This window comes from Chelmon rostratus, chromosome 15 (genome assembly GCF_017976325.1).
Source record: "Chelmon rostratus isolate fCheRos1 chromosome 15, fCheRos1.pri, whole genome shotgun sequence".
Taxonomy (NCBI): domain Eukaryota; kingdom Metazoa; phylum Chordata; class Actinopteri; order Chaetodontiformes; family Chaetodontidae; genus Chelmon; species Chelmon rostratus.
In genome coordinates this window covers 2,358,247-2,374,225 of record NC_055672.1, presented here as the reverse complement: position 1 = coordinate 2,374,225, position 15,979 = coordinate 2,358,247, and the positions used below count along the sequence as shown (strand labels likewise).

General features: G+C 45.2%; 2 protein-coding genes across 2 annotated transcripts in view; one reads left to right on the top strand and one right to left on the bottom strand.

The window, feature by feature from the left end:
- esr2b (estrogen receptor 2b) overlaps positions 1 to 5,888 on the top strand; it is a 33,696-nt gene extending 27,808 nt beyond the window's left edge. Inside the window, exons 9-10 of the mRNA XM_041953187.1 lie at positions 85 to 405; positions 868 to 5,888. Coding sequence (XP_041809121.1) covers positions 85 to 405; positions 868 to 988 — 442 coding nt within the window. The 3' untranslated portion in view covers positions 989 to 5,888. The remainder of the gene's footprint in view (positions 1 to 84; positions 406 to 867) is intronic.
- syne2b (spectrin repeat containing, nuclear envelope 2b) overlaps positions 3,857 to 15,979 on the bottom strand; it is a 127,254-nt gene continuing 115,131 nt past the window's right edge. Inside the window, 14 exon segments of the mRNA XM_041953978.1 lie at positions 3,857 to 5,865; positions 7,434 to 7,673; positions 8,076 to 8,204; positions 8,300 to 8,500; positions 8,625 to 8,877; positions 9,108 to 9,223; positions 9,344 to 9,443; positions 9,811 to 9,907; positions 10,503 to 10,809; positions 11,098 to 11,292; positions 11,410 to 11,547; positions 12,594 to 12,776; positions 15,344 to 15,494; positions 15,585 to 15,772. Of these exon segments, the coding sequence (XP_041809912.1) occupies positions 5,620 to 5,865; positions 7,434 to 7,673; positions 8,076 to 8,204; positions 8,300 to 8,500; positions 8,625 to 8,877; positions 9,108 to 9,223; positions 9,344 to 9,443; positions 9,811 to 9,907; positions 10,503 to 10,809; positions 11,098 to 11,292; positions 11,410 to 11,547; positions 12,594 to 12,776; positions 15,344 to 15,494; positions 15,585 to 15,772 (2,544 nt within the window). The 3' untranslated portion in view covers positions 3,857 to 5,619.

Below are 15,979 nucleotides of genomic sequence, written 5' to 3'. Positions count from 1 at the left end.
CCTCCTCCCGATGCTTAAAACGGCGTCGTGATTTGTGCGATTCGACCTGTAACGTGTGATTCTCTCGCTCTTCTCTTTCTCCAGTAACAAAGGCATGGACCACCTGTCCACCATGAAGAGGAAGAATGTTGTGCTGGTCTACGACCTCCTCCTGGAGATGCTGGACGCCAACACGTCCGGCGGCAGCAGTCAGCCGTCGTCCTCGCCGAGCTCCGACACTTACTCCGACCAGCACCAGTACCCGCAACCTGCGCCGCACCTGCAGCCGGGCTCGGACCAGACCGCCGCCGACCACGCCGCCGTGCCTCCACGTGGGCCCACCGAGGCCCCGGACCTGCAGGCTCCGCCCCTCCAGTCCTCACCTCCATTTCAGAGTCTAGTGGCGTCTCACGTGGACAGCAATGAGTAAGTTACTGAAGGAACCGAGGACATTTTACCACCAGGAATAAAACACATGCAGGGTTTTACTTGATTAAAAGCATCAAGGTGACGAGGAGATGTTTTAGTTTGGAGGAAAAAAAAAGAAAAATATGAAGAGTTTTGGGTTTTTTCACGCTTTTAGGTCAGTTGAAGAAAGAAGGAAAAGACAGAAGAAAGGAAAGAAGTAAAGAACAGAAGGTGGACAGTTGTAAAGCAGAGAGAAGGGATGGAGTGATGGAAAGGAGAAAGAAAAGGATGGAAGGAAGTGAAGAAATTAGGACAGATGAGAAAGGGAAGGGATGAGGGGAAAAGGGAGGAAAGGAGATGGAGAGAGGAAAGGAAAGGAAAGGAAAGAAAGTTAAAGAAAAAGTAGAAATACTTTCAGAACCGCACTTGTGTACTGATTTACCTCACTGTGGTGAATAACTGCAGTAACTTTCCTCACAGTTACATCCACCCGGAGCAGTGGTCCCTGGAGGCGGGAGAAGCAGCTCCATCGGCGGAACCAACAGACTACATGAGCCCTGATCGGGTCGTCATGGAAACGGCCTTAGTGACAGGACTGTAAGAGCCAAACTGAGACTGAACCCTAAAGGCTCTTCATCCCCCAAAGATCGAGAGGAGGAAGCAAAAAAAAAAAAAAGGATGACTTAAAAAAAACAAAAACAAAGTGCTGTTGTGAGGTAAAGTTTTTCTCGTTTAGATGTTTTTAGTCTTTGGAAAAAAAAACCCTGTTTTTGATTGAATGTATATTTTGTGTGCGTAAACGTTTCCTGTGAATGTGCACTACATCACCTCTGCCAGTAAGCTCTTTTTTTGATATGCAGTATTTCTATGTGTTTTTTCACGTCGGTGTAACATCCAGAACAAGCCGTCGGCAGCATCGTGCATGTGCTTGATATTTCCAGTTGGTAGTCGTATATCTTAAAACGGGGCAGCGTTTTCTATCCCACTGTGGTGTTTTTCTCCGTCACTACTATTGTGTACTTTGGTGTTTGAATCGGAGCCCGTTCGTCCAGGATTTTTCTACTCTTTGTACTAACTGCGAGTGTCGGCGGAGTCGAGAAGCGGCGGTTTGTGGCCTTTCATCAAAATGACTGTTAGCCGGATTTCTTCTCTGTTCATGTGGTTAAACTAAGGCTGGATTTACACTATGTGGCACAGATTTGATCTAAAATCAACACTTGGCACCAGCAGAACTGAACAGTTTAAGTCAAATTTAACTCAATGCAATTAATTAAGTTGCTCTAAATTCACCACCGAAGCTCTTAACATGTAGATATCATGTAAATATATTAGTTTACTTGCAGTGTGTATGTTATAATCCTAATGTACTAATTGTATTCATTGTGACCTGCTAACTGCACTCTGTAAGCCATACGTTAACAATGTGACAAGCTAACATGCCAAACCTTATGTTAGCATATGTTAGCATGTCATAATGAATTCAATTATGTGGCACCAGTAAACAGAAAAAACCTGTCAAATTTAACCTAACGCTTATTTACTGCATGTTGACGTAAATTCATCACAACTTTAAAAAAATAAATAAGTTCAGTCAGCCTCAGCGGTATTTACGCTAGCTAATTATCATGCTAAACATCACAGGTAAAGGTACTTGTACATGTAAAGTATGTTAAAATGCTGACTTGACCACATTAGCAATGTAGAAATCTATGTACTGTTAGCATGTTTCTCTGAATGAAATTACCAGGAAAACAGTAAATATGTAAACATTTGAGCATTAAAGTTCACTTTTGACTTCAGAATGAGTGAGAGCTCAGAAAAAGTGAGTAAGTGGACTTTGAGTTGTTGCACATTAATCTAAGGCTAATGACTGAGTTACTTATGAAAGCTAACTGAATGTTAGCATGCTAACCATGTATTTCAAGATGGTAACATGTTAAACATTACATGATTAAGATTAGTATGTGAACATGCTTATCGTGTGCATGTCGTCATATGTACAGTAAATTAGCACTTAAGCTAACATTCAAACATACTTGGGACCTTTAGAGAAAAAATGTACAATGTACATTCATATGTACAATAAATGTACGTTAAATATGAACATGGTGACATGCTAATTGTATTTGTGATGACATACATTAGCATGTTAGCAATGTCTAGCTACACTGAATTAAATAACTTGGTACTGGCTAAGGAGAAAAAAAAACATAGTCCTATTTAAGTTGCCACGGATTTACATTTGATAGATTTATATACTTATGCTGATGACATACCTGTAATGATTGAATTCTAGCTAGCTTTAGCAGTACTTCAAGAGTGACGCTAACATGCTAAATGTTACCATTCTTATGCATGTTCATGCTAACATCAGTGTAATGCAAAACAAGCTAACTTGCCTAATTTATATGCAATCTTTGCTTTTTCAAACTGTTTAAATGAAAAAAACAGAGCAGATCAATGTAGTGATTTGTTAGAGGTAAATCTTTTTAACATAATTTTTTTTTAAAAAACAGCAGAGGATTTCTGTACAAATAGTTTTATTAAAATACTGACTCAGCACACTGACTTCTTTGTACATACTGTACAATATTCAGTATTTTGTATATCAGACCGGAAAATGCTCTTAAATTACAATTTTTTTTTACAATACAAACCCCCTTTGAGCTTATTCACAAAGTGGATTTTAACTGACGTCTTACCTGCAGCAGATGTTCACTTAATCAAACAATCTTGGTGCAGGTAGTGAACAAACTTATTTTTTACATATTTATTTAATGCAAAGTAATTGGAGATTTATGCAAAAGCCTAAACAAAGGGAGAAATGTGTATTTGCACTGTTAGATTTGCCAAATTCAACCAAACTGAACATGATGGAATCATCAGTGTTCTTTGCTGGAATTTATGCACTTTGTCAAATGGATAACACATGAAGTGAAAAGTCCAAAACTCGTTTGTTTATTGTTCTTGGCCTCTCAGGCGTGAGAAAGTGTTGGCTCCTTAAATGTTTAAAGCCCGTTTTTGACGTGTTTGCTGTGATGTTTTTGATTATGTCCTCGTTAATCAAACCACCGTTCTCTCGGAAAAGAACAGTCGGTCATTCGGCGTCGTCCAAGTTCAGATCGCAACAAACCCAAACCGTCAGCGGTTCAGCGTTTTGGATGAACCGCCTCAGACGCGTCATTAACATCCAGTCATGAGCTGTGCCACGTTTCCGCTAGTGTAAATTCAACCTCGGTGCCAGAGTTTCCTGCCACTGCTAGTAGACAGATACACGTCCACTGTCCTTTCTTTCCTGATGTCTGTGACTTGTACATGCATGCACACACACACACAAGCGTTCATCCAAATCTGATGCTGAAAATATTTCTCGGTGGTTTGTGCACAACGCATCTTTCGTATCTCAGATCTTGTTGAAGTTTTGGCCTTTCTCGGCCGCCCAGCGATACAGAAAACATGCAGTCACAAATCATGGCAAACACGGTTTATTGTCAATCTATACAACCCATAAATAACAGTTCACAAAATAAAACTTTACACACTTTGTTGTTCGTTTCTGTTCTGCTGCCCCTCTGACTGCGAGGTGGATATTATGTACAAACACTGAGTTTCAAATCATTTAACGTGTAAATTACATTTAACGATCTTTGATTGTGCATGTGCACAGCTACATTCAACGCCCAAAGGATTGCTTACATTCGTGTTCTGCTCCAAGTCTGGCTTGTTCGATTTTGACACCAGCAACAACTGAAGAGTGTTTCAGAGCAGCGTTCAGGTGAATCCACCGCGTTTCATTACAGTATAAACAACAAGCTGTATTTCTTTATAATCCACCTGTTGTAACCTGCTTGATGCTTCGCTCCGTGGGGCCAACTTGGACAATGTTGGGTGAGTTATGAAAGACAAAGTACAGTTTAGATTTTTAGATATGAAGAACACACAGCTGCATCCTCGTGTTAAATGGCAGTGTGATATGTTTGCTGATGTTAATCTTTTGACTTCCTGCCTAATATTGCAGCATCATTAACCAAATCTTAAAAAAAAAAACTCCCTTTAAAACTTAATTAAGCCATATTTTTGAGATTGCATTGAATCAAATGCCTCAAATCGAACGTGTAATGGTTGCTCATAGTTCCAAACACACTGAGAATCAACTCTCAACTCTGTAAACTGCTTTGGTTTTACAGCTGCATGTAGGCCGGAGGGTTGACTCTCAAGCCGTAGCGCTTCCACCGAGCAAAATCTACAGTCTCAACAATGTGTTTGTCGTTTCATTTAGACTCTTTCTGCCCCCTAGTGGTCAAGAATCTCCTCGTGCAGCTTTAATTTGAGGATCTGTGCCTTTTTACGAAACGTTTCGGTTCAGCGATCTGCTGAAATATCCAAACACGACCGCCAAAACAATGTCAGTCGAGTTTCCGTTATCGTAGGAAAATATCTTCATCACATCGGCTCAAAATTCAGTGTAACAAGCCAGAATGACTTTGAAAGCCACAGATATACAACGTAAAAGCATTTCAAACTATTGCCCCGTGTTAAATTACTCTGATAGGTCTCAGCGTCACACTCGCGCACAGAAACAATAATTTACCTATTTCTTTCTCAGTAGTTTGCCTTTATATACAAAATTCATCATTAACACCATTTAAAGTACATTATCTGATAAAGTTGTGGAAATTCTCTTGGCTACAGAAAGGCAAGTCAGCAAAAACATTTCGCCTCTTCTCTGTACAAAATGTGCCATCAACAATTGGCTGCCTTCTATGAAAAACAGTAAAAATAGCTGCAGTGGTAGAAAACGGCGCGTCTACGTCTCGATTTCTGGATGCTTTGGTTATAACGTTCCGTTTCCTTCGGATTCGAGCGCAGGGCTGAGAGCGAAAGTACAAAAATGAAAATATACTGTAGATACCAAAATAAATCTTGATGTGTGTTGGAGATGTTCTGTGGGGACGTTCGATGGAAAATCTACGTATAAAAAAATGACAAAACCTTCAAACAAACCGGTCGTATGGCTTCTTTTTTCTAGAACTGTGGAGCTCCACAAACAATAAATACATTTTTAAATACACCAATAAAATTTAGTCAAAACACACGTGAGGCCTTCAGACATGGCGGGCGGTGCTGCTGCCTGGTGAAGAACGGGTCTTTGAGTTGGTATTTTAACACTGATGACGGGTCCGTTGAGGATCTCTCTGAGACGAACTTCACCGCCCGGCGTCGTGGCAGTTTTCATGTGGGCGGGGGGCCGTTGGTGTAACGCAGCATCGGGTAGAAGGAGCGGGCGAAGTTGTTGGACAGTGTGCAGCTGTAGTCCTCTTCAGACAGGGGCACCAGGCAGGCCAGAACCAGCAGCATGAAGAAGAGCAGGTGAAGGGGGAAGGCGGCTCGTAGAACCCGGTAGAAGAGGGGTCTCTGTGGGGAAGAGTCCCTCCTCCTGGCGGCTGGTTGTCCGGCTGTCGCTGCCTGTAGACCGGCCTCCTCCTGCAGCAACAAACAGGTCAAAGGTTAATCACTTGTGTCCTGACACCTACAACTAAAAACAAAGACTCAGTGGTTTCCAGATTTATGGCAGATGTCTGTGGCTGCATAAAAATGTAAAAGCAGTTCAGCCTCGACTGAGCTTTTAGATTCAAGGTCACATGAATACAGATGCTGTGACATGTAACAAGCTAACATGCTAATTGTAAGCATGTTTACATCTTTCAAGTGACAACATGACTTGGCTCAAACACATTATTTGTGGTGTAAATTTACTAAATTATTGTACTTCTCTTTACTTAGTTCCACTTCATATTACTTCAGACTTTCACTAAAATATGTAAAACATTGCAGACTTTGATGCATCAGTAGAAACAGAACAGTTACAACAGTTAAGTCTGAATTTTTACCATTTTCATACATGAATGTTGAAGTTTAACTGAGTATCGTGACTGTGAAGTATTACAATGACTTAAACAATCAGAATTCTTTGTCCATCGCTGTGAAGTGAAGGTAAATACTCAGGTTTGAAGTCAAGGTAAGTATTCAGGTGTAAACTGAGGGTAAATATTGAGGTGTGAAGTTAAGACATATATATTATGGTGTAAACTGAGGGTAAATACTCAGGTGTGAAGCAAAGATTAAATATTGAGGTGTGAAGTGCAGGTAAATGCTCAGGTGTACCTTGTGCAGCAGCAGAGGAGCGCTGACGGTTCCTAGACCGATGCTGTCCAGCTCGGAGCTGGTTGAGCAGGTTTCCTGAGACACAGACAGCAAACAGACACGAGATAAGACTGACTGAACCTGTTCGGAGTCAGCAGGACTTCACCTTGGACAGCTTCTCGTCTCGTTCACAGCTTCCTGCTTTACTACATTAGACTTCTCTCTGATGCAGGCGGCAGACGTTTGAACAGGTGAGTCAGAGGAGTCACTTTTCTTTGTATCACAGGTTAAAGAGGATTTCACAGGTAGCCGATGTGATAGCTATAAACCAATGCTGACTTCTTGATCACTCACTGATGCAGTCGGGTTTTAAAACAGTGATTAAACTGGACTGTGTCTATGGCAACAAGCTCCTAAAACTGAGCCGCTGAAGGTCTAATTTTACTTCATATTCTATCAGGTGTTGCTTCATTCTAAGGTGCGATCAGAGATTTTGACAAACTTCACGTCTTTGTAATGCTTCATTTAATGAGTCTGCAATTTCTGAATTCTCCAAGAAGTTTTCTGGAAAGAACTTTAGAAAGTTTGTTTTACATATTTTCAATTGTACGATTATTCTCTTGGAAATTACAAACCCATGAAACAAAGTGTGACCCTCATGGTTGACTTTAAAAGCAGGGAGTCAGGAGGAAATTGGTGGATTTTGTGATGCTGTCAGCAAACACACCTTTAGATCATTTTGTTTACTTGATGCTGTTTTATCTCACAACTCTACATTAAAAACATGCTAATTTAAGAAAAAAATATGAAATAAAGGGTTTTGTTGAAAGACTTCAGTCAAATAAGATCATGAAATTATTCTCAGTTTTATCACTTGTTAGCAGAAAGGAGAAACTCACAGCAGAGCCTTCATGCTCTGTCAGACCAGACTCAGGTAAAAGTGGACCCACCAGTCTTCCCTGCAGGGCGTGCAGGTCGGCGGCCGCCTGTCGCAGCAGGAGACGCAGCTTGTTGCAGATGACGTGGACCTTCTCCTTGGCCTCGATGCTGTCTTCTCCCGTGGCCTCCAGGAGGAGCTGAGAGGAGATCTCCTGCAGCGAGGAGGCCTGCCGCTGGCGGCCGCACAGCTCCTCCTGCAGAGTCTGCAGCAGGGGGCGACAGAGAGCACAGGAGTCAGCGCACGGCTGGGACCGAGCTGCGTTTGATCGTCTCGCCTCTTCACAGTGGTCTGAAGTTCATGACGAGGTTTTACATCAAAGTGCACATTTCTATTCGTGCCTTGTTGAAGCTCACAGTGAAGTCATTTCATAACTGCGTCAAAATAAATAATCTGAGAAGAGGTGAATAAACAATTTCCCAACACTAAAATCCAAACTCGACTGTTTTCTCTCGTCTCATTTGTTCACTGTGTGTGTGAACAATAAAGGTTTGTGTTTGTAGAAAGTGAAAATCTGCTGTGTTTAACTAAATTGATAAAATAAAGACTGATGTAAGGAAATTAATCAGAAACAGTTGATGGAGGCGGCGTTTGGCGTTCGGCTCACCGTCAGCGTGTCTCTGTGCTCCAGCAGGATGGAGCGTGGCGTCAACGGGTCGCCGGCGTTCACTGTGGCGAGTTTGTTCTCGGCCTGCGCGAGCCACAGCAGCAGAGAGTGCAGCGTCTCGTGAAACTCCTGAAGAAGAAGAAGAACACAGGGGTCGAAGGTCACGGGAGCTGCTCGTCTTTTAATGCGCCTCATTTAAAGTGAATCCACTCTCCGTGTCTGACCTGACACTGCATGAGCGCGGAGTGCAGCCGCCTCTCCCAGCTCTCCAGGCCGCCGCAGGCCTGCGTCCAGCTGCGATTGGCCGAGCCGAGGGCTTCCCGCAGCTCCCGCAGCTCGGCGCTGTCGCCCCGCAGGAAGTGACGGCTGCTCAGGTTGACAGAGATCATCAGACACTTGTAGCTGTTGAAAGTCTTCTGCATCTCCTGGACAGGGGAGGAGGAAGAGAGCGTCAGTGTGGGTGTGTGTGTTCCATGAATACCTGCAGACGCCCTGATCACACCTTTCAGCCTGGACATACAGAACATTCACTCTCTGGGATTGTTGTACCTTCAGTTTCCTGATGTTGACCTCGATGTCTCGGATGCCGGTGGACGGCGCGATCCGCTGCAGCCTCTCCAGCTCCGGCAGCACCCTGCCCAACCAGGAAGTGACCTCACAGAGGTCGGAGTTCAGCTTCTGCCACTGCTGCAGGTCCTGCTTGACGTCTGTGTCGTTGTTGAACTTCTGCGCTTGCAGCAGCTCCCAGCGCTCGATCACACCTGCAGAGGAACCGAGTTACTGTCAACACATCAGCGGGATGCTAATGCTTAAGAAAGAGAAGTGGCAGGTTTGACAGCTGATTGAAAGTCAATAATCAAACAAAGATGTAAACTTTTTGTTGGTGCCGGCTTCCCAAACGTGACGATTTGCTGCTTTTCTACATTTATTACTATTAAAAAACAAATTTCTTTGGCTTTTTGACTGTTTGTCAAACAAATCGAGCAGTTTAAGGACTTGTTCATGTCTGCAGTCCTACCTGTGCTGGTCTGCTTGTCGGCCATGCTGCTGGTCAGACCCGGATCCTCCAGCTCCTCCTCATCGTTCAGGATCAGCTTGACCCTCTTCACACTGTTGATGCTGCCGCTGCACTCTGACATGAGCTTAGCCTGAAAACACACACACACACAGACACACACACACACACACAGACACACGACTTTAACCTGAAGACTGAACTCAGGACGGAGGTAAAGGTTTCGGGGGTCTTGGCGTGTGTGTGTCCTTACGTAGCCCTGCTGGTGGTAGGGAGTGCTGGTGGCGTGTGTGGGAGACGAGCTCAGGCCTCGGGGGGCTCGTTTCCTGGCGGGGGAGCCAGGCTGGTGCCAGCTGGGCGGGTCGGTCACCGACTTCACTGAGGAGAGAGAAACAGAAAAAGAGTCAAATTAAGAAAGAAATGGAGAGAAAAAATATAAAGAGGTTAAAAAATAAACCAGAGACAGAAAACAAAGACCATAATATTCATGACAAACCGTCTGACACGTGCACAAACTCACCGATCTGTCACACACATGCAAAAAAGCACAAATGGATCGAAACAGTAAATAACTTCCACTGCAACGTCATGCAAGTTCACTCATTTTTTGTTCTATTTCTTAAAGTGATAAGTTGTAGTGATGCACAGCCACATCTGTGACTCAAGGTGAATTAGATGGGGGGTGGGGGTGGGGTGGAGGGTGGTTTGGTCCCTCAGCACAGTCGCATGCAGGAGGCAGAGCGCCTACCAGAGGCCGCTTTCACCGCCGTGACGGTCGCTTTAACGAAGGACTCTGAGCTCTCTGTGACCTTCACATCTGTAAGAAAGGGCGAAGGTCAGCAGCGTCGCTGCAGCTCTGAACGGGACGGAGCTCAAGTCACGAAGGACCAAAGATCTCGGAACAGTGAGGACGGCAGGAAGACAGGAAGATGAGGACGATCTGAGCTGAGGTCGTTTCAGTGACGGGACTCACATAAAATGACCCAAACCCACACCGTGTTAGTCCATCTGCACCGTCTGTGAATCTGCACTTTGTTTTTTAGGAAGCTTTTAAGATTCATTTTCTACGTTCTACGTGGCTCTTAGTGTCTTTTCACTTCACTGCAGCCTGGAAATCAACTCGCATGGACCTGAAACTTAAATGTCAATAATAAAAATGAATTTATGATGCTGTTGCTTGGTAACGCAGGTGGAAGCAGGGACTGTTTTGAGCATGTTGTGTTCAAGGATGCTCAGACATCTGAATTCGCATCATTGCTAATTGGAGTCTGGGCTTCATTTTCCATCAGTTTTCAGATGACTGAGCGTCCTTGAATCTTTCTTCTTCTGTCTTCCTCGCAGCTGCATCACCTCACGGCGATGACGGAAATACTGAGAGAATTCAGCGAGAACAGCGAACGAGCCGTTAGTACCTGACAGAGCGCTGAAGAAGGTGGCGTCCTCGTCGTCCTCGTGCGATGACGATCCCCCCACGTCGACCGTGTGGTCCCACTCCAGCGGGATGGAGTCCACGCTGACGGGGGTCTCTCGTCCCGACCGCTCCAGAGGGGGCGCCAGGAGGTGACACACGGCCTGCCGTCCGGCCGAGACCCCGCCTGCTACTGGAACCTCCTCCTCCTCCTTCTTCCTCACCTCGCTCCAGGAAGTCCCGTCGGTCAGATCGGGTGAGTCGTTCAGGTCCGTGTCCCGGTCTGACAGGTCCCTCTCCTCCTCCAGGACCTGAACAAATATTGAAGAAGACGACGAAGACATAAAGAACCAAAACTTTGGGACAGGTGTGACGACAGCTCAGCTGATCAGCATCAGCTCTGCCGTCAGCCAGGTGACAAACGACGGCTTCGAACACGTTTTCTTTCCATTATTAGTTCTTTATCTTCATCATCTTTGATATTAGAGATCCACAGGAGGATAATCAATCAATCAATCAGCATTAACTTTTACGTGTCTGTGCTGCTATTTCTAATCTTTTTAAAGAGAGAATCTAAGATGTGCAAGCGCAGCACTGACCGGGCGTCTGTTGACCAGGCGGTGGTGGAAGCGAGCCACTCTGCCGAACACCTCCTGGCAGTAGGAGTGCAGCTCCTCCAGCTCGTCCTCGATCAGCACGGCGTCCAGAGGGGCGCTCTTCTGGATCAGGTTCTCTCCAAACACGATCAGGGCGTCGATCTTGTTGGTGTTCAGGGTGATTTCCTGCTGGAAGCCCTGCGGCGGGCGGCGTGGGGACAGGGAGACGTTTCAGTCACGGAGGGACTGGCCGGGTTTTCGATATGATATATGGTAACGATATGACCGGCAGAGCGCCAGCGGGAGCGGACTTACGTTCAGCTGTCTCATCTTGTCTTCGACGTCGCTCTCGGAGAAGTGCTCCACGTTGGTGAGCTGGAGGTCCATCTCTGTCAGCCAGACCAGGATCCCCTCCCGGGTTCCCTCAAAGTCTTCCCTCTGAGAGGTGAAGTGCTGCAGAGCACAGAAACATTAGATCTAACGAGCTCGTTTCCACTTCATCATTAGCTTTGACCCTTGTTGAGATCTGAAAATCCTTTGTGTTCATGAAGGCGAGACGTATCAAAGCAACATCCCAAAATATCAGACTTCTAACAGTGGAAATGAATATGCAAATAAGTCTCTGAATTTCAGTTACTATTCTACGAGGGTGTGAACCCGTCGGTGCATATGACACTGACTTATGTAGCATCGTTGCACTACTAGACCCAACCTGTAGCACACCTGGCTACAGGAGCCGTTTCACTCAGACCTGCAGAGTACACCTAGATCGGATCGGATTGAGGTCGTATCACACTTGAACCGAGCCGCTCCAGAACTCGTTTGGGACCGGACCGTGACCACCTCCTCTACAGGACCTCGGTACAGTTGTACAGGCTCGGCGTGAAAGCAGCTTTAGTCACATATGAATGAATGATTAAACTTAATTTCATGTCAGCACCATGAACGATGTGGATGAGCTTTGAGTTTTGAGCCCGTCTGTCCTTCACCTCTCGGGGCATTAACCTCTGTGACCGTACATTCGTACTCTTGCATTAAGCACTGTTGACCCTGCTGATGTGAATATGGCTTACAGGTCAACCAGCACCGACCGGCTGAGTTCTTTGATTACACGACATCTTTATAAAGCAACATGAACGTCCTCCATCAGCTCAGCGCCACATGTCACCATGACAACAGCTTCCAGCCAACGTGACGCCTCGCGCCTCGTCACCGTCTGAGAGGTGACCTAAATCCTGACGGCTTAGCATGGAGAGTGGGTAGATGCTCGCAGGTCAGCTGATCCATGCTGATGTTTGCTCTCTCAGTCTTATTGTACTCATTACTTTTTATCAGGGTCAATTCAGGTCAGAGACAAAACTTCCTCTGCTGAGCAGTTTCTGGGTATTAAAGTTGAAATGTATCTCCAAATATGCTTCATGATTTATTGTCCATTTTATTCTAGGAGCTGCTATATAAAGCCGACCAATGAGCTCCTGACCTCTGACCTCCCGGCTCACCTTGAGTCTGCGCAGGACGGCAGCCACCCTCCTCTGCAGGCTGTCCCACCTCTGGTTCCCCTCGTGGACCATGACTTTGAGCTTGCTGGCGGCGTCGGTTCGGTTCTCCCGGGCCAGACGGCGATACTGTTTGTTGACCAGCTCCAGCTGAGTCAGGCGCTCGTGAACCTGCCGCTGGAACGCCTGAGAGGAGAACGTTCACGAAGAAACATGAGCAGTGAGAAGCTGTCTGTCCGGCAGTGTCACATATATTTTAAAGTGAGCCTTTGAACACATCGCTCAGCGATTTAACGTGAAGCACGGAGGATGATTCATCTGTTAACGTGTCCCTGTGGTAAACGATACGCAGGAAAAACATGGAGAACTCAGGGAAAGAAAGAATAGCAGAACGTAATGAGCACCGCAGAGACCGGCTGCTGGAGCACACTTCATGGACACAAACAATCCGTCTCTCTGCTGAAAGATTTAAGATTTTAGGTTTGTTTGTCAGAGAAAGAGAGAAGGAGATTTAGAGAAAGTGCTCCTGAGAGAGAAGCAATCTGGATTTCTACGTTAGCCCCAGAGAGGGTTAAAGGAAAAACTGGAGTCCACGGGGTTTCATTTGTTTTCAAAAAGTGGAAGTTTGAAAGGAAAATATGAACCTCGTAAAGGAGGGAGGAGGGAGTCAACTGCAGACTGACTCCGAGAGGAATAAAGACTCCACTGATGGTAACAGTGGATGTAACAGGTGGATGGATGGATGGATGCAACAATGGATGGATGGATGGATGGATGGATGATGGATAGAAAGATGTCACCATGGATGGATGAAATGATGTAATGATGGATGGATGCAACAATGGATGGATGGATGGATGTAATGATGGATGGATGGATGATGGATGGATGGTTGGATAGATGTAATGATGGATGTAGCGATGGATGGATGGATGATGGATGACTGCAACAATGGATGGACGTAATGATGGATGGATGGATAAATGGATGAATGGATGGATTGATGTAATGATGGATGATGGATGGATAGTTGGATAGATGTAATGATGGATGTAGCAATGGATGGATAGATGGTTGAACGGATGGATGTAATGATGGATGGATGGATGGATGTAAATGGATGGATTGATGGATGGATTGATGGATGGATTGATGTGATGATGGATGGATGGTTGGGTGTAGTGATGGATGTAATGATCGATGGATGTAATGATCGATGGTTGGATGGATGGGTGTAGTGATGGATGTAGTGATGGATGGATGGATGGATGTAAATGGATGGATAGATGTAATGATGGATGTAAATGGATGGATAGATGGATGGATGGATAGATGTAACGATGGATGTAAATGGATGGATAGATGGTTGAATGGATGGATGTAATCATGGATGGATGGATGTAAATGGATGGATAGATGGATGGATTGATGTAATGATGGATGATGGATGGATGGTTGGATAGATGTAATGATGGATGTAGCAATGGATAGATAGATGGATGGATGGATGGATGTAAATGGATGGATAGATGGATGGATGGATTGATGTAATAATGGATGATGGATGGATGGTTGGATGTAGTGATGGATGTAATGATCGATCGATGGATGGATAGATGGTTGGATGGATGGGTGTAGTGATGGATGTAGTGATGGATGGATGGATGGATGTAAATGGATGGATAGATAGATGGATGGATGGATGGATGGATGTAAATGGATGGATAGATGGATGGATATACAGTTGAAAGCAGGCACCAGTGCTCCACCACCAGCTGCTCGGGAGGATTAAGAACCTTTTCCAGTCAGTTTATGGATTTGAACCTTCATCCCACTGCTGATTCTAACGATCACGCTCCCACAGCTTCCACTACATCACTGACGGTCAGAATATAGGTCACTGGTTTTAGTCATCAGCACCACACCGGAGATGAGCGCGCTTCGGCAGAGTCCAGATTACCAGACACTAATCTGTGTTTCTAATCCAGAGGACACATCAAAGGTTAGCTCTGTGTCCGATGCAACAGGACACCTGAGCCTGAAACTGTACTCGGACTGGGACACGCAGAGTTTAAGACGAGTGTTTGATCGGTTAAAAGCTGCCCAACGATCAAAGCAGAGGACAAATCTCTTCTAACGTTCATCTCGATGTCAGATATTCTGCCACTGAGGGAGAAAGGAGTCCAAACTATACTGTGTAAAGATGGAAAATATGAATCTTTGAATTGGAAATAAAACAGAAGAGCTAAAATCATTACAGAATTCTGTTGTTCAAGATGCTTCTTTGCTTTATGACATTAAAAAATCAAGTCATTTTTAGTCTTAGAGGCCAGTATCACAATTCACAAATTTGCCTTGAAGGGCTTTAAGAAATACAGAGAAATAATCTTTGTTTGAGTCTCGTTCTCCCTCGTTCCCTGTGGATGGTGGTGCTGGTTCAGATCAAGATACTAGAACAGCGACTGGTCTGAATTCCATTAGATTTGCAGTTGTACTGCAAACATCTCATCAAAACGTCATCATGTCCACAAGAGAAATCTAAATCTAACGGCCACTTTGCCTTTGCTTTCACATCTTTTAGAAATTTAAAGAATTACCTGTAAACTGAGCACAATCATATCAGATAAACTCTTTAGGTTTGAATGAACCCTGTGGCATCGTCATCAGGACACGTGACTGATCTTCCTGTTAGCTCGTGGTCTTTACTGCCGTCACTTCCCGTCCAGTACTGAGAGAGAGAGAAGGATTCTGACCTCGAACTTCTTGAGCTCCTCCTTGGCGCTGGTGTAGAGGACGTTGGCAGAGTCCGGGCTCGCTGCAGTGACCTCGGCTGTCTTCAGCCAGTCTTCAAACCGAGAGTAGTCGTCCCGGAACTTACACCAGAGACGCCAGGTCTCCTCAATCCTGAAAACAACAGAAGGGATCATTTCACTGACTTAACGCTCGACGGACGGACTGAATTGAGTATCGACGTGAGTCTCTCCGACCGCTCACCTCATCCTCCTCTCCATGGACATGGCGCAGATGTTCCTCCAGCGCCGGTCCAGGCTGCGGGTGGTCTGCTGGATCGAGTCGTTCTCAGAGTCGCTGCCGCAGGCGTCGGCGTCGTGGAGCAGGACGTCGCAAAGAGTCAGCACCGACGCCACGCTCTCCGTGTGCTGCTCGATGTCCCGCTGCAGATCCTGCAGGTCGAACAGCACAGAAATCACGCCTCGTTTATTCAGCTGCTTTTACTCATCAATGCAACAACGGCACACATTTCAGTACCAATTAAGTACCATGAAGAGTCCTCAAAGCATTCCTGAATGCAGCAGCAGAGTTAAAACAGGATAAAACTCTTTCTAGATTCAGGCAGGAGTTTCCAAAGCAGCCTAGACTTCCTCAGAGAA